At 45.8% G+C, this 26,544-nt stretch overlaps 1 protein-coding gene across 14 annotated transcripts in view; it reads right to left on the bottom strand.

Annotated features, from left to right (window-relative positions):
• The window catches only part of mbnl1 (muscleblind-like splicing regulator 1), a 746,553-nt gene that overhangs the window by 48,779 nt on the left and 671,230 nt on the right, over positions 1-26,544 (bottom strand). For 9 of the 14 annotated variants that reach the window (XM_072572067.1, XM_072572076.1, XM_072572068.1 and 6 more), the window contains 2 exons: positions 12,290-12,328; positions 8,348-8,542 (listed from right to left, as the gene is read on the bottom strand). In XM_072572067.1, the coding sequence (XP_072428168.1) occupies positions 8,348-8,542; positions 12,290-12,328 (234 nt within the window). The remainder of the gene's footprint in view (positions 1-8,347; positions 8,543-12,289; positions 12,329-26,544) is intronic. The other 5 variants (XM_072572071.1, XM_072572069.1, XM_072572074.1 and 2 more) reach the window with 1 other exon arrangement.

Here is a 26,544-nt window from a genome sequence, read left to right as displayed (position 1 = left end):
CTTTGGAACTCTCTTCCTCAAAGGCAGTGGGATCAGTATCTTTAAATATTTTTAAAGCAGAGGTCGATATATTTGTGCCTTTTCAATTAAGCACCTTGCTGGAGGAACAACACCTTATTCTCCACTTTGGCAGGTTATAGCCTCTAAGACTCAATATTAGGTTCCTCAACTTCAAGGACGACTTCTGTCTTTTTACACCTCCCACCCCAACACCTCCCCCATACCCCCCCCCCCCCACCCCCACCCCCCGCCCAGGTCTTGTCAACTTTGCTATCAGCAGAGTGAGTTGATTTTCTCCTTTTTACTCCTTCATTTATACCCATTTTACTTCTCCAACTCTCCCTCAGCCCCATTGACACTCCTTTTTTGTCTTTTACCAGTGTACCAGTAAAACGTGGAATTAAGAGACGAATGACGACTATGAATCCATCGCCAAACATCGGGGAAAACCCATCTGGTTCACTCATGCCTATTAGGGAAGGAAACTGGGATCCTCACCTCGTCTGGCCTACATGTGACTGCAACCACAGCCATGTGCTTGACTCTTAACTGCCCTCTGGGTAATTAGGGATGGGCAGTATATCCTGGCCCAGCCAGCAGCACCCACATCCCATGAATGAATAAAAAAGCCCATCACAATCTGTTCCACTTTCTCCTCCTCCTCCATCAGCATAAAAAACACCACTTCCCTGCTCCTCTTATTTCTAAGGGAGAATAAAACAAGACTCATAATTAACCCTGTGCTCTCTCCACAGATGCTGCCAGACCCGCTGAGTTTCTCCAGTAATTTCTGTTTTTTTTTCAGATACCCAGCATCTGCAATATTTGCCCTTGAGCAGACAGATTTCTTGACAAGCAAAGTGGGGGTGAAAGGTCATTGGTGATAGGTGGAAATGCAGAGTAATTAGATCAAATATGACCTTATTGAATGGCAGAATGGATTTGAGGGGCTGAGTTTGACCTATTCTTACATTTAATTCTTAACGTTCGTATCATTTACGGCCTTCTACATGGATAAACCAGCAGCATAATTGGGACTTTGCACAATCGAATACAATGAGTGAAGTCAATGGAGATGATTCTTTCACAGGATTTAGGTGTTACTGGCCAGGCCAGTGTTTATTGACCATCCCTAATTGCCCAGAGGGCAGTTAAGAATCAAAAAAATTGATTGGAAATGGAAATTCCAAATTGGAAATTGGTCAAAGGTCCTCAGATAGCACCTTCCAAACCCATGACCGCCATCATCTAGAATGACAAGACATGGGAACACCTTCACCTTCGACTTCCCCTCCAAGCCACTCACCATCCTGACTTGGAAATATGTCCTTCACTGTCACTGGGACAATATCTTGGAATTGCCTCCCTCAGGGCATGTGGGTCAACCTACAGCAGATGGACTGTAGGGTTCAAAAAGGCCGCACCACCACCTTCTCAAGGGCAATTAGGGATGGGCAATAAACGCTGCTCAGTCAGCAATGCTCAACATAAGACCATAAGATATAGGAGCAGAAATTAGGCCATTCAACCCATTGAGTCTGCTCCACCGTTTAATCACGGCTGATAAGTTTTTCAACCCCATTCTCTCACTTCCTCCTTGTAACCCTTGATCCCTTTGATAATCAAGAACCTATCTATCTCAGTCTTAAATATACTCAAATCCTGGCCTCCACAGCCTTCTGTGGCAATGAATTCCATAGATTCCCCACTCTCTAGCTGAAGAAGTTTCTCCTTATCTCCATTCTGAAGGGTGTTGCCTTTACTCTAAGGCTATGCCCTCGGGTCCTCGTCTCTCCTACCAATGGAAACATCTTCCCAACATCCACTCTGTCCAGGCCATTCAGTATTCACATCCCACAAATGAACAGAAAGTAAATTGCTGTGGGTCATAGAGTCATAGAGATGTACAGCATGGAAACAGACCCTTCGGTTCAACCCGTCCATGGTGACCAGATATCCCAACCCAATCTAGTCCCATCTGCCAGCACCCGGCCCATATCCCTCCAAACCCTTCCTATTCATATACCCTTCCAAATGCCTCTGGAGTCACATGTAGGCCAGACTAGCTAAGAATAGCAGTTTTATTCCCTGAAGTACATTCTTGAATCCAGATGGGTTTTCTAACAATTGACAATGGTTTCATGGTCACCATTGGACTCTTAGTTCCTGATTTTTATTTTCTGATTTATGGCAGATGGATCCCTGGAACATTACCTGGGTTTCTGGATTAACAGTCTAGCAATAATACCACTGGGTCACCACCTCTGCAAACATGATCTGCCAATTCTTCTCTTTTTTTTTACCTTTTCATACCAGGTAGGGATCAACTCTCCCTCCTCAAACTGTATTTTATTCCTGTCCTGGTTAATTGCTAAAACTGGAGATTTGACCTTTTTTTTGAACAATGTGCTTTTCCAGATCATTTCTCAAATGGACTGGAAAAACGCCGACTAAACAAGTCAAGTTTGCAACTGGAATTGAACAGCAACACAGAGTAGAGGGGATGGCACCAGAAGCAACAATGTTCACAACGCTGTTGCTGCAACAGATTGGCTTTTGGATCTGATCAACACAACATCTTATAACTCCCATCTAATATCAGTTTCACCAGGGAGGCTACAGAGGTTCAAGAAGGCAACCCATCATTATCTTCTCAACAGCAGCTGGAGATGAACAATAAATACTAGTTTTGCTCGCAAATATCTTGCAGAAGCAACCATCAGTTTGAAAAATATTTGCACCCTCACATTGTTTCTATCTGGTCCATGTCCTACCCTCTCTCGTCGATGGCTCTTATTGACAGATTCTTCACCCATCAGGAACTTCGAAAATGTTTCTTCCGTTTCTCCATTCCCCCATTGACAACATCCCTCTCATAATTCCTGCTGGCTCTCCGTATCTTCCCATTATAGTGAAGCATAGTGGAATCTGTCGCTGCACTGGCCTTTAGCTGCTCAGGTCTTAGGCTCTGAGCTTCCCTCCCTAAACCTCTGCGCCTCCCTATTTTTAAATTATTTATTCATTTGTTGGATTAGGCACCATTGGCTGGCCAGAATTTATTGCCCATCCCTAGTTACCCTTTGAGAAGGTGATGGGGAGCTGCCATCTTGAACCGCTGCAGGGCTGACCCATTATTCCACGAGGGAGGGAATTCTGGGATTGTGAGTCTGTCTTCCAAGACACATCCTAGAACCACTGTCTGATAAACTTTGACCAAGTTCCAGATGTGGCACAGTGCTAAATTGTATTTGATAATATTCTTGTGACGTGTCTTGAGAATGTTTTACGATGTTCAGGAAGGCTGCAAGTTGTTATGGCAGCTAAGTTGCTCTGTGAGTGCGTGCTGATGTTGTGCATTACATCTGTGCTGACTGCGTACAAAATCCATTCTCAATAAAGCTACAGAAACAGGACATAATTTACATTTACAATGAGTGTGTCCCTGCCTAATTAACCGTGTTTATTGTTAAGTGTATTTGAGGGAAGAATGATGCACTTTCTATCTTTGGAATTCCTACTGTGCAGAAATAGGCCTTTTGGCCCAACAAGTCTACTCCAAAGAGTAACCTATTCCACTCCTACTCAGCGTTTACCCCTGACTAATGCGCCTAGCCAACACACACCCCTGAACATGATGGGCAATTCAGCACGGCCAATTCACCTAACCTGCACATCTTTGGTTAGTGGGAGGAAACCGGAGCACCCAGAGGACACCCACGCAAACGGGGGGAATGTGCAAACTCCATGCACACACAGTCACCCGAGTCGGGAATTGAACCTGGGTTCCTGGCACTGTGAGATAGCAGTGCTGCCCACTGAGCCACCATACCACCCCTTTAATGCAAAGGTTCATGTTTATGGTGGGGCTTAACACAGCTGTGTTTAGTTTAGCATAGGTCAAAGAAGAGGAATGATATGAATCACAATGCCTCATAGTATAACGTGAATCTGGATTCCTCAAGTACCAAATTCAACTGGTTTGTATCTTCACTTGGAATCTATAACCAGGAGCAAATAGTTGTGACGTCAACCCAAGCCCTATTCAATTGTGCACTGCCTTCCGGTTCAGAAACATCAATTTTACAAATTGCATCCTAGTTTTCAACTCAACTGAGGTCTCTTCTGGAGTAATGTGTTCAGATCTGGTCTCCCTTTGATGCGGAGGTGCCAGTGTTGGACTGAGGTGGACCAAGTCGGAAGTCAGACAACACCAGGTTATATTCCAAAAGGGTTTACTTGAAATCACATGCTTTTTGAGCGCTGCTCCTTCATCAGGTGGTGAGGGAGAAGCACACAGGCACTGAATTTATAGGCAGAGAGATCAAGGTATCATTCAAATGGTGTGAGGGGAGTGTCAGATAATAAGTCTCTGCAGGTGACCATGGATATTAGACAGTGAGAGTAAAATGTCAATAGCTGAATACAACTGAAGGGATGGCCCTAAAATCTGATTAAATAAGGCAGCGAGATAATTACAAAAATAAGGTAGTGCTGGAGAGAAGCCAAATGAAGAGAAACCATCTTCATAGATGCTGCTCGCCCTGCTGGGCTTTTCCAGAAGCTTTTGTTTGTGTTCCATGTTTTTCCAGTCATTCGGCTCGTCTCCAGCACCACCTTATTTTTAATTGCAACTCCATGACTCTCCCATGCGTTATGTTCCAGCTATTACATAATTGCCTCTGTGGAATTTTTAAACAATCAGAAGCTGCCACAATGTTTACTTTTAAATTTACCTCACCATTCAGAAAGGAAATGTGTCTTTTTCTGCTATGAAATATATGTCGTAATGCTATGGCTCTGAAAAACTCCAGCAAATTCTGCTTTGCTGTTTCTCTCTTTTTTTTTCCTCTTTCTCTCTCTCATCAGCAGATTTTTTTTTTTATTTCAAAAATATACTTTATTCATAAATGATTTGATGGTCTGTACATTGGATCATGCCATACATATGTCCATATTTACAAACACAGATTCGACTTTATTCTTGTCCTTTACAATCCTGTGCATTTTTTCAATCTTGTATATATACATATATTTGGCTGAGGCATCAGCAGAGCCCAAAAAAACATCTGTATGGGCCCCCTGTTCTTCTTTCGGCAGGCCGATCTTACACAGTGGTCTTTCCCCACCGCGCCTTGGCGGCAGCTGCCCCAAGCTTCAGCGCGTCCCTCAACACGTAGTCTTGGACCTTGGAATGTGCCAGTCTGCAACACTCGGTCGGGGTCAACTCCTTCAGCTGGAAGATCAACAGGTTTCGGACCGCCCAGAGAGCGTCCTTCACCGAGTTGATGATCCTCCAGGCGCAGTTAATGTTCGTCTCGGTGTGAGTCCCGGGGAACAGGCCGTAGAGCACGGAGTCCCGCGTCACGGCGCTGCTCGGGACGAACCTCGACAAGCACCACTGCATTCCTCTCCAGACTTCCTCTGCATAGGCACATTCCAGAAGGAGGTGTGTGACAGTCTCGTCCCCCCCGCAGCCACTTCGAGGGCAGCGTGCGGTGCGGCAGAGAGTCCGGACGTGCATAAAGGATCTCACAGGCAGAGCCCTTCTCACCACCAGCCAAGCCACGTCTTGGCAGATCCTCTTAACAGAAGCAGAGAAAACCCTGGATAACAATATCTGACCTGGCTGTTGGACAGTGTTAGCCCTGTAGGTCACTCTTAAAGTTGTATTGCCCCTACACTCCAAAAAAAATTTTGATCTCCTGACTCAAAACACTCGCCTCGCTTCCGTAATCCAGGCGATATTTAACTCATTCAAAGTTGATCAACTTACACAGAGTTAAAACTGAGTGCATTGATTCTGATCGCCAAGTCTAATGCAAAGCGGAATCACAGGATTTGAGGCAAGCCCAGTTCAACAGAAAAGGCTGACACTCCAACCATGTGACTTCATGCTGAAGTAAGGCAGAACTAAAACAAATTACAGCACAAAATGAGACATTTTAGTCTTCCCCCCCGATGTGCCGGCTCTTCCAGATTGTTTGTGTTTTCTCTGCCCATAGCCCTGCAAACATTTTTGATTCTTTTAAAATTTTAATCCAGTTGCCTTTTGGAAATTACTATTCAGTATGCTTCCATCAGGCCGAACATTCCAGCTTTTGACAACTCACTCCAAGAAAAGTCTACTTACTGCGTCAGTTCCAGAAAACATCATGACTGAGAGTGGATACAGGATACAGGGCCTACAGTTCCCCTGGTACAATATGTTGCTCTTTCAGAAAGGTGCGGCAATTAAATCTACTTAGAAGTGCTGTGATCTAATTGAGATTTATTACATTGTGTTAGAAGAAACTTCCATATATTAAAACCTTCAAAGTTGCTAATTAGTTGACATTTTAGAAAGTTACATTTCTATAGCGCCCTTCTTGATCTTGGATTGTCCCAAAGCATTTTATAGAGTATCATGTATATTTAAAGAGTAGTCACTGTCATAATGCAAGAAATGCAGCAGTCAATTTGCACTGGATGAATGCAGATCAATCGTCACCCTAAAATCTAGGATAAAACAGTCTATTGTTTGGCATTGCATCTACTCCTGCTACCAACAATGCTCAGGGGCAGCAAGTGTGCACCATCTAGAAATTTCACTTCAGAAATTCATCAAAACCACCTTCTAAACTCATGAACACTTCCATCTAGAAGGACAAGGGAGACAGGAACATGGGAACACTACCACTATCTGCAGGTTCCCTCAATGCAGGTCCATCTACTCAAACAGACCACACTGTTTCAAAAATGCAACACCACATTCTGATGGACAATTAGATACAGGTAATAAATGCTGCTCCAGTCAGCAACACATGCCCCATGAATGAATATAAAAAAGAACTCAACACGTATCTACGATAGCAATGTGATAATAAAAATCTCATTGTTGATTGAGGGATAAACCTTGGTCAGATTACTGAGGAAATTGTTGCCACTTTACGTTTGAAATAAAATCCTTTTATTACCACCTGAGAGAGGAGGCAGAGCCTTTGCTGAAAGTTTTATCTGATCAACATCACAGCAAGCCTTCAGTCTCAAGTTTTGTATTCAAGTCTTCACATTGGATAAGAACATATAACTATCTAATTCCAGGACAGCAGTTCTATGGATCAAGTCAGAGCTAATACTGGTCAGGTACATGGATCACTGCCAACAGACAACCATGTGTTAACGTGATGACCATGTTAAGAAAAGAACTAACGTACTTGCACAAAATTCATCTTTCTATCATTGCCACTGAATGCGAGTAAAACAAAATGATTCCTTAAAGGATTAATGGGTTTACCATTGCTATCGCGCAACATATTTTACAGTTCCCGCAAACAATGTCCAGCCTGACAAATCAACTACCACTTTGCATCTTATACAAAATCCAAATCGTGAGAACTGTGACAAAAATGGGTTAGCCAATCCAAGTCTACATGCTGGTCCTGGGTGAATGTGGCACATGAATGGGGCAAGTGACGCCCTCCCTAATCGGCTGCCTCTCTTCTATGGCATTGCCTGCGTGCAGGTCACCCAATAAGGAAGCGTGAGGAATGTAAAATTATACTGCAAGCCTTTCACCACCAGTGGGCAGCATGGAGCAGATACTGGATTAGTGGTGCTGGAAGAGCACAGCAGTTCAGGCAGCATCCAACGAGCAGTGAAATCAACGTTTCGGGCAAAAGCCCTTCATCAGGAAGGGCTTTTGCCCGAAACATTGATTTCGCTGCTCCTTGGATGCTGCCTGAACTACTGTGCTCTTCCAGCACCACTAATCCAGTATTTGATTTTCAGCATCTGCAGTCATTGTTTTTACCAGCATGGAGCAGAAGCCACCTTAGAAATACTGACGACAACACTGATTCCATTTGGCCAGGTTCCCTCTGCTCTTGCTGAGTCTTTCCTTCTGCTTGTGCTGAGCTTCTTTTATCTTGGTTGATTTCTTACCTGTTTACCCAAAAGGGTATCATTGGCAGTGATTCTTGTTCTGTTACCTGTGGCAACCCAATTGTCAATCGTTTGGTCCATTACAAATATGCCTAGCTGAAGTGAGCTTGACGAGCCTTAACCAACGAGCATGGATTAAAGCACAGAGCTGCCTAATTGACATCACCAAGCCAATCAATGACCCAAGAAGGATGCTAGTTTTGCTGATCCCTGGGTGACCCCAGTGCCATTTTTCAGAAGAGACAGGCCAAACTTGCTCATAAGACTATCGGGTCTTTCAGCGATAATTCATTGATTCTGGTGATGCCAATTTCTGCTTCCAATTGCATTTTCGGCCATTGCACATTGACAGTTGATTCTCGCAGCGTAAAACACCAAGACTTCTTGGCATTTGAGGAAAGAATTGCATATGAAGTTTCAGGCTCACCTCGAGACGGTCAGTTCGCATCAGCTTCTGTGCAGCAGCTGCGGTGTGGACCGGAACGGCGTGATTCCCCGTGACCAGCATCGGTGCGCTGGGTAAGATCTCAGCGGGGACCAGGTTGGGGGAGACGGGTCCCAGGTAAGGGTTGAAAGCTGCGTTGGGATTAGTCGCAAGGCCTGGGGTGACGGAAAACATCGGCTGGAAGACAGAAAACAGTAGAAGCAAGGGGTTAATCGTCAATCAGTCAAGACTAACTGGCCAAATGGTCATCACTTCCTCATCACTAACTAGTGGCGTTGTCCCCCAAACATTAACAGTGCATTAATCCACTTGAGAGAAGTTGAGGATTTGAAAGGATGGACCTCAGCTGCAGTCTGTGACCAATTCTGGTCACCATACTTTAGGAAGGTCTTAGGCACAGTGTAGTGGAGGTATTCCAGAATGTTACTGGGGATACGGAACTTTAGGGACGTGGACTGACTGTAGAAACAGGTTCTCCCCGGAGCCGGGAATGGTTTTGTTGGAGCGGACAAGCAGAAACTGATTACAGTGGTAGGATTGGTAGCCAGAGGACATGGATATAATTGATAAACAGCTTTGAAAATTAAATACATGAATTGGGAAAATTTCCTGTGCTACAGGGAAAGGTGTAGGGGGAGTGAAATCGACTGGAGGTCTTGTGTACAAATAACAATTTTCCATACTAAATAATTCCAAACTTTCTGTGAAGGGTATGTGATTCAGGACTTGTAAAGACATTGTGGGCCGTGGTAGAAGAGCATAGAAGTGAGAGTAATAAAGTTAAAATGACCGGTCCAGAGAAATATGGTTGAGTGACCTCCTGTTTGGCTCTGCCATTCTATGGCTATCTGGAAGAAGTGATGAGTTTATTTGGCCTGCCTCAAAGTCTGACCAATTTTTAAGAACCTCCCTGAGGATCCTGAAAGAGAGGGGTGCCTTGAAAAGGAGCAAAGGGCATCAAGTTGATCAAATGCTGTGTTTACGAGGCCCCAGACTAAAAAAGAACACTCACGTTGGGCTAATTGAATTTCTCTCTCCACCCTGGAGGCTTCCTGTCCTCATTCCTGATGAAGGGCTTTTGCCCGAAACGTCGATTTCCTGCTCCTCGGATGCTGCCTGACCTGCTGTGCTTTTCCAGCACCACTCTAATCTGGACTCTAATTGAATTTATGTTTAATTATAATAATGAGGTATCTTGTCTTATGAAGAGAGGTTGAGTGAACTAGGGCTTTTCACACTGGAGAGAATGGGGAAGACAGGTAACTTGATAGAGGTGTACAAGGTAATGAGCGCTGGATTATATCTTATTCTGATGTGCCACAACCTATTGAATGGTCGAGGAGCTTAGTGTGATTCTCTACTCAAGGCAAGTAATCTGTTACTGAATTCGGGCTCTGGGCATCTGGAGTAGTGTGTGCAGTTTTGGTTCCCTTATCTCTGGAAAGATGTTACTGCCACAGAGGACTGCGATGAAAGTTCACCAGACTGGTTCCCTGGAGGGTGGGGATGTCCGATGAAGACAGATTGGGCATACTGGGCCAGCATTCTCTAGAATTTCGAAGAATAAGAGACGATCTCATGGAAACGTACAAAATACTTAAAAGGGATTGATGGGGGAATTTAGGTCCGTGATGAGGAAAATTTATTTTACTGAGAGATTTGTGAATCTTTGGAATTGTCTACCACAGAAGGCTGTGGAAACTCAGACTTTATCTAAGGTAAAGACTGATAGATTTCGGATTGCCATTGGCATTGAGAGTAATGGGGATAGTGTGGGTAAAGGGCATTGAAGTGTTTGATCAGCCACGGCCATACTGAATGGAGTGGGCAGGCTTGATGGACTGAATAACTTATTCCGATCACTATCGTGCTCAGCTTATCAAGGCCAGGCAGAGAGACTGAGCGCTTTCAAATAAAGAACAAAGAAATTAGGGTGAAGCTGAGGGTCAATGTGAATCATCAACATGTGATCTAAACTTGTTGGGCGGAATCAAAACATTGTCTGTGAGTGAACAGCAACTGCTTTCAAATGAACATATCTCAATGGGTAAGTCCCACTGTTTGCACAAGCAGAAACAATGGTTTAGTTCCTAGTCTGTGCTGGTTACTGGGGCAACAATGAGGGCAGCACAATGAACTTTCCTGTTTCCTGCCCCAGTTACTGTGGGGCAAGACTCACCAAGGAGTTTCCACGCAAGGAGGTCAGGTGAGGACAATTGTGGTGCCTCACGCAATGCCCACGTAATTGGCAAATTCTCAACCCAAGCTGAGAGGTGATCACTTGGAATGAAAGGTGGGAGAGTTTCTGGTCCCTTGTGTGAGGCATACTCCCAGTATGAATCAGTAACTGCCTCTAAGGCAAGGAATTGCAAACAGAAGGAAGCGTAAGAGAAAGGATGCAGCAGGTAGGGAGTGAATAGTGTGCAACTTATGTAAATATGCAACTGTGCAACGTACAGTAATTACTCCAAACATTCAATTGTTTCATTCAGCAGTTTATCGGATTATCCTATCAGCGGAGATCGAGTGGATTCGAGAAAGAGATCTCATCTCATTGCAGCATATACAACACTCAAGCGGCTTAATATGGTTGATACTGAAAGGACCTTCCTCTGAGGTGGGGAACCTGAATCACAGGGTCACAACGTCAGAGTAATTAGGTGACAATTTAGACTAAGATGAGGAGAAATTTCTTCACTGAGAACTGTGAATCATTTGAAATTCCTCACTCGAAAAGGTGAGAGTGTATTCATTGAGTACGACATGGAGATGCCGGTGTTGGATTGGGGTGAACAAAGTCAAACAACCTGGTGTTGTGTGACTTTTGACTTCATCGAGTATATTCAAGGTATTTGGATACTGTGGAAATGAAGACATTTGGTAAGGGGACCCAGGGTGATGGGGAGAAGGTGGGTGAATGAGGTTGAGATACATAGCAGCCATCATTCAATGGTGCAGTAGAGTTGATGGGCCGAATGTTCTAATTCTGCTGCTATAGCCTATGGTCTTATATGCGGTCAGTCTGGGGAAATGGAGTTGGAGATAGAAGATCAGCAATGCTGTCACTGAAGCAAGTTCAATTGGCCAAATGTCCCTGCATTCTTACAGCATAAATTACATCATCATGGGGATATAGTGAGCCATTGCAATTAATTGCAACACCCATCTACTGCAAATTTGTTTTTATTTCAATTATTATTCATAGCAGCACACTGAAATACTAATTGCTAACATCTACTTTATTCCAACAGCAGCTGCAAAATTCTCAGAAATCTGCCCCCTAATGCCACCAATCTATCAATCATACAGTTTATAGATCAGATAAAACCATGTGTGACAAAAGTGATGCTAATTTGTTTTAAATCCTCTAAATGCTTGACTTAGTTAATCACAAGTAATAATTAATGAGAAACTCCGATGTTTGTTCTGCCCTTAATATCAGAATTAAGATATACTTGTGTTCCAGATTGTAAGGAATTTTGATTGAGGCGATAGGGAGAAACTGTTCCCACATGTGGGAGGGTTGGTAACTAGGGAACGCAGATTTAAGATACTTGGCAAAAGGACCAGAGGGAGACAGCAAGAATTATTTTTATTCAGATCTGGAGTTTGATGGAAGTGGATTCAAAAGTATTGCTTGAAAGGGGTGAGGATAGATAAATACTTAAGACAAAGGAAATGATACAGGGTTAATGAGGAAGATTATGTTGATAGTCCTTTCAAAGAGCTGCCTCGAGCATGAGGGGCCAAAGATTGCACAATATTTTCCAATGAGACTAAGTTTGAGTTGCTGTATAAATGTGGAGTTGTGACATGAATGAACGCTCTCCCGCTGAATTTTGCCTCAGTTTCCATTGCCCACCCAACCTCTATATCAGTACAAAAATAATGGGGAGAAACAGATTTCCTTCCCAGCGTATTTACCTCGTTAAACCACCACCCTCGCTGTCCACCATCCGCCATCTGCCAACACATCAGAAGAACAAATAGGTATTGCTGAAAGTGAGTTTTCCCTGGTTACAACAGCACACCAATCTCTACATGTTCACTGTAACATTACGCGGTTGTAATCTCACTCAACAGGACGGACTTCAGCACCAGGGCAGTTAGGAACTTGTATTTACAAACTGTTACCCCCAGCAGTACACTCTCAGACGAGTTAGGGCATTGATCAGACACAGAGCTCTACTCCTCTTACTCTGTCCAAAAGAACGCATCTCAACTCGGAGAGCCTGTGTATGATGCACATTATTTCCCATTTTGCTGAGTGTGATTGCAATTTTAGTGCCAAGGTGCAGCAATTTCTTGAATCTTCCTCAATGGCTATCAATTGACAGAAAGAGGGACCACCTTCCCCCCCTACCGTGTGCTAGGTGAGAACCCCCATGCCAGTGAATTAGTAGGATCGTACCAAATGGCGCAGTGGGGCCAAATGGCCTACTCCTGTTCCTGTTTTCACGGACAGCATTGTGATCGGGTGCCCATCCTGCTCTGCTACTTACAAACGTGAGCTGGAAGCAGGCTGAAGGAAGATGATATCTGACAGGACATCACGCTGACATGTGACTGCCATCTGGTGCCACAAGAGGCCACGTTCTGAAGAGGGGCACCGCTCGGCCACGCCTTGGGGCCCCCCTGAAGTCTGTAGCACCACCAGAAATCCAAGACCGAGGGCCACAGAAACCCCTGCGCTTGGTGGTGGTCTCCACAGGCAAGGGCTGACTAGAGCCAGGTTTTGTTTGCCCTAGTCACCCCGTACTGCTCATGCCCAATGAGAGGGAAGGAGAGCGGCTAAGTCAATGGTCAAGCTCGAGGGCAGGACATTGGGAGCATGTCATTGAAAACTGTGCCTGGCTCTGCTGACCAAGAGGGTGGGACAAAATAACAGGTAAATCACAGGGATGAAAGAAGCCAATGCAAAGAGACAAAAAAACCCTATATATATATCTACAAAAACAGGATACATACTAATGCGTGGTACAGCTATTGCATAAACCACATTATTGGAGGCTACTTAATCATACTTAAATATCACAGAATCCCTACAGTGTGGAAACAGGCCCTTCAGCCCAGCTAGTCTACACTAACTCTCCAAACAGTAACCCACTCAGACCCATTCCCCTATACTTACCTCTGACTAATGCACCTAACCTACACATCTCTGAATACTATGGGCAATTTAGCATGGACAAATCACCTAACCTGAACATCTTTGGACTGTAGGAGGAAACCCACGCAGACACAGGGAGAATGTGCAAACTCCACACAGACAGTCGCCCGAGGGTGGAATCAAAACCGGGTGTCTGGTGCTGTGAGGCAGCAGTGCTAACCACTGAGCCACCATGCTGCGTAAGGTCTGAACAATACATGGATTAGGCCACTTTTGGAATACTGTGTTCAATACTGCTATAGGAAAGATGCTGTTAAATTTGGAACGGTTCAGAAAAAGATTTACAAGGAAGTTGCCAGGGTTGGAGGGCTTGAGCTATAGGGAGAGGCTAAACAGGCCAAGGCTATTTTCCCTAGTGTGTTGGAGGCTGAGGGGTGACCTTACAGAGGTTTTAAAAAGACTGAGGGGTAAATCGACAAGGTCTTTAGGTGAGTCCAAAACTAGAAAGCATTGGCTTAAGGTGAGGGGGAAAAATATACAGAAGGTGGCGCGTGTATGGAATGAGCTGCCAGAGAAATGGTGGAGGCTGATATAATTATAGCATTTAAAAGGCATCTGGTTGGGTATATGAATATGAAGGGTTTGGAGGGATATGGGCCAAGTGCTGGCAAAGGGTACTAGATTAATTTAGGATATCTGGTCGGCATGGACGGTTGGACCGAGGGTCTGTTTCCGTGCTGTACATCTCTATGACTCTATTCAGAAATATTTGCTCCTTTGTATGAATATCAAATGTATTCCAAGTTTAGAAAATAAAACAATTGTGGCTCATACTGTATTTACTGAGCCATGTTTCCTCGACTTATATTAAGTACTCCATGTTCGTTCACCCTTCCATCCTCACTGATTCCCACTGGTACATGGCTTCCTGGTTAGACTTGCCTTGTCTAGCAAAGCTGTGCTGAGCCAGGAAAGGGCTAGCTGGTGAGATTACATGAATACCAGGGTCACCACAAATCAAATCTTCTGACCCACTGTCTAAAGATGCACATTTTCCAGCTGTTGTTAATGTTTAGGAAAGGGAGCTCAAGCTGAAGATCACCCCTTTTCCTCCCAACCAGCCCTTTCCTCTCTCCTTAGTAATATGATTGGTAACCATCATCTTCCTACTCCTTCCCAAATTGGCTGAATCACCTGAACCCACACAGATTCTAAGTAAAACCACTAAGTAAACCTCTAAGTAAAACCATCACATTTCTGATGAAGGATCACTGGATTCGAAACATTCAGTCTTGTATCTGTCTTTGCTGCCAGACCTGCTGAGCTTCGCCAGAAAGTTCAGTTTTTGTTTCTGAGACTCACTTGGCCTGGATAACTCAATTGTCTTCAACCTTCTTGATCCAGGTCAGGTTAACGGTGTGGAGCAGCCGATGTTCCATCAGCTAATCACTGACATCAATCCCTCACCCTTGAACTCTCTCTGAGCTGAAAACTCTACATCCCTCCAATTCTGGCCTCTTGCACATCTCCCTCCTTCAATCCTCCGCTGGTGCCTATTCTTGCAGTTGGTTGGTGCTATTATGCTGGATATTCCTCTCTAACCTCTCCACATCCCTTCCTCTGTCTCTTTTTAAACCATGTTCCTTTAAAAACCTATCTCTTTTTCCAAACTTTTGATCATCCTTCCCAATATCTCGTCGTTGACAATGTTGTAAATAATGTCAAAAGATGTGCAGATTAGGTGGACTGGCCAGGCTAAATTGCACGTAGTGTCCAGGGATGTGTAGGCTAGGTGAATCAGCCATGGGAAATGCAGGGCTTCAGGGATAGGGTAGGGGGGCATGTCTGGGTGGGATGCTCTTCAGACAGTCGGTGTGGACTTGTTGGGCTGAATGGCCTGTTTCCACACTGTAGGGACTCTACGAGTTCTGTGATGGTCCCTTTAAGGATGATTCTTGATGTGTTCCAGAGGTACCAGAGATTAAGTGTTGCTCATTGCAATGGATATCTAAGGCTTTGGAGTCTTGTGGAACAGTGAGTGTCCATACCTCTGAGCCAGAGGCTTGAGTTCCAGCCCCAATAGCTCCAGAGGTGTGTTGTAACATCACTGAACTGGGTGACTAGAAAGTATCAAGGACCTTTTGTTTGGACTCTTGGGGTACAGTGGGTGTGTCCACACTTCTGAGCTAGGAGAATGCGGGTCATAACATGTCTGAATAGGTTGTGGACAAAAATAAGACTGGCTTGTCCTAGTAAGGGGAGATATGTTTAGGAAAGGGAAGAGTGAGCTGACTGGAGTTTGTAGAGAACTAGAAAATGCAGATAAACTGTTGCAGAAGATAGACCAGTTCCTGCTCCCGGCTTCGGTAAATGAGTGACTAGTGCCGTAATACTCATGACAGTTGGTGTCAAATTTTGTTTGGTACTGTTCTTCTAAAATAAGTCATGTTGCTGTTGAGCCAGAGAGTCCAGCTGTTGGGCACAGCGTGGGACATCAGTCAGATTCTGAAAGGTTCTGTACTGGGGACAAGAGATGGCACAAAAGCCTGCAATATGTCAAAAAAACACACACACAAACAATCTAAAGTGCAAGCCCCTAGTGACTGGTTCTTCTGAGGTAAAAACAATGACTGCAGATGCTGGAAACCAGATTCTGGGTTAGTGGTGCTGGAAGAGCACAGCAGTTCATTTCGCTGCTCCCTGGATGCTGCCTGAACTGCTGTGCTCTTCCAGCACCACTAATCCAGAAACTGGTTCTTCTGAATCCACTGGCCGTACTGCTGGTACGACCATTTTATTCAAACATTGCTGACTGACAATAGCAACAAGGGTTACAATAAAAATGTAGTCTATGGGTTGATGGTTGAATTGAGACGTACCAAGGGCATGAGGAGTCCTAATTAATGGCAAGTATGTTTTTCTTCAAGGAATGTTGGCAGTTGTCTCTGATCCCCCCCTCCTGTAATTCAGTAGCTATCATATCATCGAATCCCTACAGTGTGCAAGCCAGGCATCCTGACCCACCAATGAGCATCCCACCCAGATACACCCCCATCCTATCCTGAAATCCTGCATTTCTCATGGCTAACCCACCTAACCTACACATCCCTGAACACTATGCGCAACTTAACATGGCCAATTCACCTAACCTGCACAACTTTGGACAATGGGAGGAAACCGGAGCACCCGGAGGAAATGGGAGAATGTGCAAACTCCACACAGAGATTGGAATCAAACCCAGGTTCCTAGTGCTTTGAAGCAGCAGTGCAAACCACTGAGCCATCATGCCACCCTCTAACACTGTCTGGATGTAGGCATAAAGAGCAGTCATTTGGGGCAAGTGAGTGTGCTCTCAGAACCAGAGCATTGAACTCTCTACCTCACAAAAACAAACTGCAGGTGCTAGCTCACTTCATCATTTTGAATCAGACCTCAATAAGTGTCACGCCGAATGGCCCTGATTCAGTGCCGTAACAATCCTGAGATTGTTTTTTTACCCGAGGAGGGTCTCGAAGTTTTGCGAGCTAAGTTGGGTGAGAAAAGTTAACCTGTCGATCAGCCTTGACTTTACTCAATGGTGGAGCAGCCCCAAGGGGCTGAATGGCCTGCTCCTGTTTCTATGTTCGAGGTCTTCACCATCCTTGTCACCTCAACAACTGGGTGAACAAGATCCAGGAGGAACAAGCGATACATTGGATGGTGATGGGATGCTACAATTCTTTTTCCTCAAGGATTACTAGTTGCTAAGACAACATGCAATTTCACAAGCACGGAGCTACGGAGAGCGATGACTGAGGATCCAATCATCCCATCACATGGCTGACCCGGAATCTCTCCTGCTCTTACTGCCTGCCACTGGTGCTTTCTGGACCAACTTTACAGACACTTGGGTCTTGACCATCAAGTTGTGAAGGGTCACAGGACCCAAAAGGTTAGCTCTGTTTTATCAGCACAGATGTTGTCAGACCTGCTAAATTTTCCCAGCAGTTTCTAATTTTGTTTCTGATTTCCAGCATCCATAGTTCTTTTTTAAGCCCTGGAGCTGGGCTTGACCTAGAATTTCCCGATCAGTCAAACATGCTACCCATTGCAATACGGGACCTCCCTCTAAATTTAGATGAGGAAACGCTATTTTCAAAATAGCCACTAAATGCGACATATTACAGAGCCTGGATACCCTCAAAGAGAGGGTAAATAGGAAATACAAATTAGTGACACACGTAATACAGAAGCTGCGTTTATATTAGTCTGCAGCAGTTAACGTTAGCTACACATGAGTAGAGAATCCAGATCAGATTGCATGACAGATGCTTTGAGTAATATCAGTGAGGCAGTTTTTAAATAATCCTTGCTTGTCTAATGAATAACTGCACAAATGCAAATTTTCCTCTGATAAGCTTCACAGTTGACATCTCCTCACCCTGCTCACAGGCATCATATCACCAGTTCACTTTACAACTCTCAATCTGCACCTGTCCAAGTGTCTTCGAATTGGACAGAGGGATGCAGGGGAGGGTGGGGGTGGGGGTGCTGGGGGTGTTGCTGACACTGTAGAAATGGAGTTAACACTGCCGTGCCTACACACTGCCAGTAATGATCATATCGACACACTCGATAGAGTTTGGTTACTGGTCCTTCCAGCGTCATCTGAACCTGAAAAGTCACTAGCGGTTGCCATCTTCAGTGCCATTGTGATACAGATTCCAAACCAAACAGGCCTCTCATAACGTCACAACTTGTGGTGGTGATCTTGTATAAAGGTACCCGCCTCACATTCACTCACTCTATACAATGGAATCACTGTAGCGAGCTGATTATATAATTATCATAAAACAGAACCACAGAATCCCTACAGTGTGGTTGCAGGCCATTCAATCCTTTCAGTCTACTCTGACCCTCTGAAGAGCATCTCAGCCAGATCCACCCCCCTACTCTATCCCTGTAACCCTGCATTTCCCACAGCCAATCCACTGTAACCTGCAGAAGCTTGGACTGTGGGAGAAAAACAGCATATCCAGAGGAAACCCAGGCAGACAATGGGAGAACATGCAAACTTCATAATATACAGTAACATAAGTAAGACCAGATTGTGTGTGTAGGTCTGTCATATTGAATAATAGAATTTTACAGTACAGAAGGCAGCCATTCAATCCATCGTGTCTGCAACGGCTCCTAAAAGAGCTACCCAGCTAGTCCCACTTTCCAGCCCTATCTCCGTTGTCCTCTAGCTTCTTACTTTAGCTTTGTTTATAGTTTGTGTTGTAAATAAACCAAGATACCTGACTCAGAGAATCTGACTATGCGTGGTATGCAGACTAACATTATGTCGTAAACTGTAAGTGGCAGCAATTATCGCTTTTCAGTTTATGCCACTTTCAACACCAGAAGGTGTTGAGTTTTGCTACAGTAAAATTGAAGTGGACTCTCAGAAACAGTGAATCCTGCTCTTGACCCGGACAGTATCAGACTGCAGATGACATCACAGCCAGGAGCCCTTCGGCACTCAGCATTTGGCCAAGGATGGCATGATGGATACCAATAAAATGGAATTAAATGAAGATCAGAGAGAAAACTCTCCGCTGCTTGGAGTCATACCCAAATCAGGAGGCGTACCATCGCAGTCTTTACAGCATCACTGTTGGAGTTTCTCAGGGGAGTGTCCTAGGCCCAACCATTATCTACTGCTTCCTAAATGACTTTCCTCCCATCACAAGGCCAGAAGCAAGGTTATTCATTGATGACTGCAAGATGGTCAGTACCATTTGCAACTCTTTAAGTACTGAAAGAGTCTTTGTCAATAAGGAATGTGACATGAGTAACATTCAGACTTGGGCTGTTAAGTGTCAAGTAACACAGAGTGAAAATCCTGGAACTCCCTTCTTTTCTAACTGCAAGGACTACAGCAATTCAAGAAGACAGTTCATCTCCACCCTCTCAAGGGCAGTTAGGGGTGGGGAATAAACATTGGTTTAGCCAGAAATGTACACAAGACACGAATGAAAAAAAAACACAGGCAATTGTAACCTCCAACAAGAGAGAATCTAATCACATCTTCTTGACAATCAATGATATTACCATCCATGAATCCTCTAGCATTATTTATGTGTCTTTATTGGACAGAAACTTAAATGGACTAACAACATAAATACTGTGGCTCAGAGAACAGGTCAGAGGCTGGGTATTCTGTGATGAAGGATCCAAGTGCTGCCTGAAGCCTGTCCACAAGGTGTAGGTCAGGAGTGTAATGGAATCCTCTCCACTTGCCTGGAAGGGGTACAGTTCATACAACACTCAAGAAGGTTGACACCATCCAGGATAAAGCTGCCTGCTTGACTAGCAGCACAATTACCACACCTAACCCTGCCCCCACTCCCAGCACCAGCCCCACACCAGGTCCTAGCTACCAGCCCTGCCGTATTTTCACCATCCCTCCAGAACTACCCCTCTTTGAGGATGAAAGATCAGTCCTCGGCAGAGGCCTCACCTTCATTCCCCTACGCTCTCGGATTAACGAGTTCAACACGCAACGTGACATCGAACAATCCTTCCGCCGCCTTCGCCTCCGCGCCTACTTAGTCAACCAGGATTCTCGTCCACCCTCTGACGACCCCTTCTCCCGCCTCCAACACACCCCATCCACCTGGACACCCCGTGCTGGCCTCTCACCTGCCCTCGATCTCTTCATAGCCAACTGCCGCCGCGACATTAACCGCCTCAACTTCTCCACCCCTCTCACCCACTCCAACCTCTCACCCTCGAAACGTGCAGCCCTCCACTCCCTCTGTTCCAACCCCAACCTCACTATCAAACTGGCAGACAAGGGAGGCACGGTAGCAGTTTGGCGCACCGACCTTTACACCGCTGAGGCTAAACGCCAGCTTGCGGACACCTCCTCCTACTGCCCCCTTGACCATGACCCCACCTCCCACCACCAAACCATCATCTCCCAGACCATCCATAACCTCATCACCTCAGGGGATCTCCCACCCACCGCCTCCAACCTCATAGTCCTACAACCCCGCACCGCCCGTTTCTACCTCCTGCCCAAAGTCCACAAACCTGCCTGCCCCGGCCGACCCATTGTCTCAGCCTGCTCCTGCCCCACCGAACTCATCTCTGAATACCTCGACATGATCCTGTCCCCCTTAGTCCAAGAACTCCCCACCTACGTTCGGGACACCACCCACGCCCTCCACCTCCTCCATGAGTTTTGCTTCCCCGGTCCCCAACGCCTTATCTTCACCATGGACATCCAGTCCCTGTACACTTCCATCCCCCATCACGAAGGACTCGAAGCCCTCCGCTTCTTCCTTTCCCGCCGTACCAACCAGTACCCTTCCACTGACACCCTCCTTCAACTGACTGAACTGGTCCTCACCCTGAACAACTTCTCTTTCCAATCCTCCCACTTTCTCCAAACCAAAGGAGTAGCCATGGGCACCCGCATGGGCCCCAGCTATGCCTGCCTCTTCGTAGGATATGTGGAACAGTCCATCTTCCGCAGCTACACTGGCACCACCCCCCACCTATTCCTCCGCTACATCGATGAGTGTATCGGTGCTGCCTCGTGCTCTCACGAGGAGGTTGAACAGTTCATCCACTTTACTAACACCTTCCACCCTGACTTCAAATTTACCTGGACCACCTCAGACTCCTCCCTCCTCTTCCTAGACCTCTCCATTTCTATCTCGGGTGACCGAATCAACACGGACATTTACTATAAACCGACCGACTCCCACAGCTACCTAGACTACACCTCCTCCCACCCTGCCCCCTGTAAAAACGCCATCCCATATTCCCAATTCCTTCGTTTCTGCCGCATCTGCTCCCAGGAGGACCAGTTCCAATACTGAACAACCCAGATGGCCTCCTTCTTCAAAGACCACAATTTCCCCCCAAACGTGATCGACGATGCCCTCCACCGCATCTCCTCCACTTCCCGCTCCTCCACCCTTGAGCCCCGCCCCTCCAATCGCCATCAGGACAGAACCCCACTGGTCCTCACCTACCACCCCACCAACCTCCATATACATCGTATCATCCGTCACCATTTCCGCCACCTCCAAAAGGACCCCACCGCCAGGGATATATTTTCCTCTCCTCCCCTATCAGCGTTCCGATAAGACCACTCCCTCCGTGATTCCCTCGTCAGGTCCACACCCCCGACCAACCCAACCTCCACTCCCGGCACCTTCCCTGCAACCTCAAGAAATGCAAAACTTGCGCCCACACCTCCCCCCTTACTTCCCTCCAAGGCCCCAAGGGATCCTTCCATATCTGCCACAAATTCACCTGCACCTCCACACACATCATTTACTGCATCCGCTGCACCCAATGTGGCCTCCTCTGTATTGGGGAGACAGGCCACCTACTTGAGAAACATTTCAGAGAACACCTCTGGGACACCCGGACCAACCAACCCAACCACCCCGTGGCTCAACACTTCAACACCCCTTCCCACTCCACCAAGGACATGCAGGTCCTTGGACTCCTCCATTGCCAGACCATAGCAACACGACGGCTGGAGGAAGAGCGCCTCATCTTCCGCCTAGGAACCCTCCAACCACAAGGGATGAACTCAGATTTCTCCAGTTTCCTCCTTTCCCCTCCCCCCACCTTGTCTCAGTCCCAACCTTTGAACTCAGCACCACCTTCCTAACCTGCAATCTTCTTCCTGACCTCTCTGCCCCCACCCCCACTCCAGCCTATCACCCTCACCTTAACCTCCTTCCACCTATTGCATTTCCAACGCCCCTCCCCCAAGTCCCTCCTCCCTACCTTTTATCTTAGCCTGCTGGGCACACTTTCCTCATTCCTGAAGAAGGGCTCATGCCCGAAACGTCAATTCTCCTGCTCCTTGGATGCTGCCTGACCTGCTGCGCTTTTCCAGCAACACATTTTCAGCTCTGATCTCTAGCATCTGCAGTCCTCACTTTCTCCACAATTACCACCTTAAACTTCACTCTTTTCACCACTTGTACCCTGAGTAAGTAACCCTGGGTAGGATGAGTAAGTTTCAGCAAATCATCAAGCTTCCTTCCACAGCACCTTCCAAAACCTACATGCTCAACCATGTGGTAATCGAAGAGCAGCGGGAGCCTGAGAACATCGGCTCCCTGTAGAAGTTGTACACCTCGGAACTATATCGCTGCTTCTTCAGTGTACCATTGTAGAACTCCATTCTGATGGCATTCTGGGTATACCTTATACCACATGGGCTGCAATGAGTCAGGAAGGCAAGGCACAATCACATTTCTAAGGACAATCAGAATTGGAAAATAAATTTGGGCTCCCATTCTATGTATGAATAAAGTATACCAGATAACAGTGAGGAATACTCAACACAGCTGTCTGTGTTTCCTGTGTAAGTCACTGCACATGGACACTGTTTCCAGTGAGGGTCACTGCACATGGATACTGGTGCCAGTGAGGGTCTCTGCACATGGATACTGGTGCCAGTGAGGGTCACTGCACATGGACACTGGTGCCAGTGAGGGTCTCTGCACATGGACACTGGTGCCAGTGAGGGTCTCTGCACATGGACACTGGTGCCAGTGAGGGTCACTGCACATGGACACTGGTGCCAGTGAGGGTCACTGCACATGGACACTGGTGCCAGTGAGGGTCTCTGCACATGGACACTGGTGCCAGTGAGGGTCTCTGCACATGGACACTGGTGCCAGTGAGGGTCTCTGCACATGGATACTGGTGCCAGTGAGGGTCACTGCACATGGACACTGGTGCCAGTGAGGGTCTCTGCACATGGATACTGGTGCCAGTGAGGGTCACTGCACATGGACACTGGTGCCAGTGAGGGTCACTGCACATGGACACTGGTGCCAGTGAGGGTCTCTGCACATGGATACTGGTGCCAGTGAGGGTCACTGCACATGGACACTGGTGCCAGTGAGGGTCACTGCACATGGACACTGCTTCCAGTGAAGCACTCTATGCAGGCACAGTTTCTCCTGTCAGGAGATACAATAATGGGAACAAACAGTGTTAAGTGATCAAGAAAGCTAAAATGTGAGTTTTTAAACAATGTTTATGTGTTGTAATGATTTGGAATGCGCCATCTGAAAGGGCAGTGGAACCAGAGTTCTTAATAACTTCCAAATGGGTAAAGGATAAGTTTATGAAAAAGAAAAATATTATGAGGAAGAGCAGAGCCGTGGGACTAATTAAATAGCTCAATTAGAAGTACCGGCACAGGAATGCAGGACTGAATAATCTTCTCCCCACTGTGATATGAAACTATTAATTATTGAGGTCATCGAGATTGCTGGTAGACTTCTATGACCAGCATTATCAAGTCTTGGACCCTCTCAGGTTCAAAACTGACAAAAGGTGGACAACCTCACTGGCATCATCTGTATTACTGAAATTTCAATCAGCTTCAAGACATCAACTACTTCTACTTCAAATGATATCACAATGTCTTTTGCATTCACCTGCAAGGGCAGATGAGGCCTTGACTTATGTGAAAAATGCTTTCTCTCAGTGCTCCATTTGGAGTATTAGCCTAGGCTTTGTGCTCAAGTTGATAAAAACGAGGTAAAAACGTTTCCTGATTCCTCGATTCCTGATGAAGGGCTTTTGCCCGAAACGTCGATTTCGCTGCTCCTTGGATGCTGCCTGAACTGCTGTGCTCTTCCAGCACCACTAATCCAGTATTTGGTTTTCAGCATCTGCAGTTATTGTTTTTACCTCATTGATTTTAACCATACTGCGAATCCTCTTGCAAGGATGCCTGCCTTGTATAAGTTTTCCTCCTCTTTCTACAAGAATCTCAGGGAGTCCGTCTCCCACTGCAACTCCCAGGTCATTTCCTCTGCTCTGAAGCTCTTCAACCATGTCGTGAAACAAACTCGGTACCACAGCCACATTTGCTTCTCAGTGCCTGCCCCCGTAACCAACTCATCCCACACGGACTCCAGACCACCTTTAAACCAGCAGAGTTCGGACCCGAACAGGACAAACAGTACAGACTACAGATTCAAAAACACCAGCAACAGTTCTCCAAGATCCTCCGCTCCACGCTTGCAGCAATGCGCCGACACCTAACCTCTCCACAGTCAGCCCTGCCCCAGCTGAGGGCCACACTCTCTCAGAATTGCAAGGGACCCACTCTGTACTACATCCTCAGGAGAATTCATAGTCTCAACAAACAGTATTTCAATTCCATTCCTGATGAACGGCTTTTGCCCGAAACGTCGATTTCGCTGCTCCTTGGATGATGCCTGAACTGCTGTGCTCTTCCAGCACCACTAATCCAGTATTTGTGCTCAAGTTGCTGAATGGGATTTGAACTCATGTCCAATAGACTCAGAGGCAAGAAGTTATCTAATTAATCCCAATTAGCATTGGAGCTGGTGGAAAGGCCTCTGGTCTATTCTACTAAGATGGCATTAGCATTGTAATGGGTGAGTTAAGCAGAAGAAAATAATTAAAATTTCCCAATTCTGTCATCGTGCGTTCTGCCCTCTGGATTGATCATGTCTCTTCGATGTCTGGTGAGCCCAGTGCCTCAAAATGCGCAGCCCAGACCCACATGAGCTATAACCATTGCAAATTGTGTTCTGTCATGAAAATTCAAGGCAATATGTAACTCCTATTCCTTTTTTACATCTCAAAACACTTCATGGAACATGATCAAGTAAAATTTGAACTCTTATGTTTTAGAAAAAGTGACCACAAGCTCAGGTGATGGAAGTAATTTATAAGGAGTAATTTGACAGGAGGGCCAGAGAGGTTTAGGTCTTACTAGTATGCACTATACCTTTAAGAAACATGCTTTTACTACCACTGTATCATATTATAGTATGTGACCTGAGAGTTTAAAGGTCTCAGAGTCCATCTCAACTGCAGCCACATAAAGCATGACATGCTGATAGAAGGATGCTGCGATCGGAAGCAATATAAGTTCGTATTAGCCCAGGTACTGAAGTGCGTGTGGCTGTGATATGCATATATATCAGGTGCTGTAATGACTGTCTGTTGAATCTTTCAGTACGACATAATTCTTATGTTCTGGGAAATAACTCAAGTACTGTACAACCTCGATTGTCTGAATAATATTTCGGATTATCCAAATAAGATCTCGAGGTCCCAGTGCCTGGGTAAACAATGTTATCTGAAGATTAGATTATCCAAACAAAATACTCCCGCCCGTGTCGTTCAGATAATCGAGGTGGCCGTGTTGTCCTATCAGGTAAAAATAACCTACTCGAGACAAAAACCCACATCAAAGTGGGAGACCATTAGGGAAGGAAACCCAAAGCTGTTGTCAATGGTGAATACTGTTTGGGTCATGCAGGTAGAGATCCGTTTCCCTGTCTGGTTCAGAGAAATTGATGTAGTCTCCCACTGTGTCATTCCCAGCAGCCTTCCACAAGCAATATTTTCCCCCTTAAACACGGGCAGTTGCTTTCCCGTTTTGTGCTTTTATGCTCTTGTTCCTTTACTCCTGCACCTGGAACTTCCTCGCACAAACTCACCTGGGGTAATAATGCAGATCCCAGGCAGAGGTGGAGGGAGTGCATTTGTGAGAACCTCAGATATCAGTGCAACCTACCCCACTGACTGGCAAAGAAGAGGGAGCCTGTCTGATATGCCTGATAGAGACCTGAGCTTCCAGCTCGCTCAAAGAGGAACCTGAACTCAAGTAGCCACACTGCTACATTGCCTTGGTGGAACACTGGCTACGATGAGTGGACATCACAGCAGTCTGAACAGTTTCTGAAAAATCTCCAACTTTCCTTCTTACACAGGTACCTGCATGGAAGCAAAGCACAAAGTGCTGAAGAAACTCAGAAGAACTGGCAGCATCTGTGGAGAGAGAAACGCTTTGAGTCCAATGACGCTCCATTCTAAGATTGTCTCATCTGATACTTGCGACACACAGACTGCAGTGGTTTAAGGAGATGGCTCAACATCCCACACTCAAGGATAATTGAGAACAGGGTGGAAAACATTGGCAGTGCCTATGATGCTCACATTCCATGTCTGCAATAAGCATAAAATACACTTCTGTATTCTCATGCTTTATGTCCTCATCTCATAAATAACA

This window comes from Chiloscyllium punctatum, chromosome 6, assembly GCF_047496795.1.
Source record: "Chiloscyllium punctatum isolate Juve2018m chromosome 6, sChiPun1.3, whole genome shotgun sequence".
NCBI lineage: Eukaryota > Metazoa > Chordata > Chondrichthyes > Orectolobiformes > Hemiscylliidae > Chiloscyllium > Chiloscyllium punctatum.
Note: the sequence above shows the minus strand (reverse complement) of the source record. Positions and strands in the feature narration are given on the sequence as shown.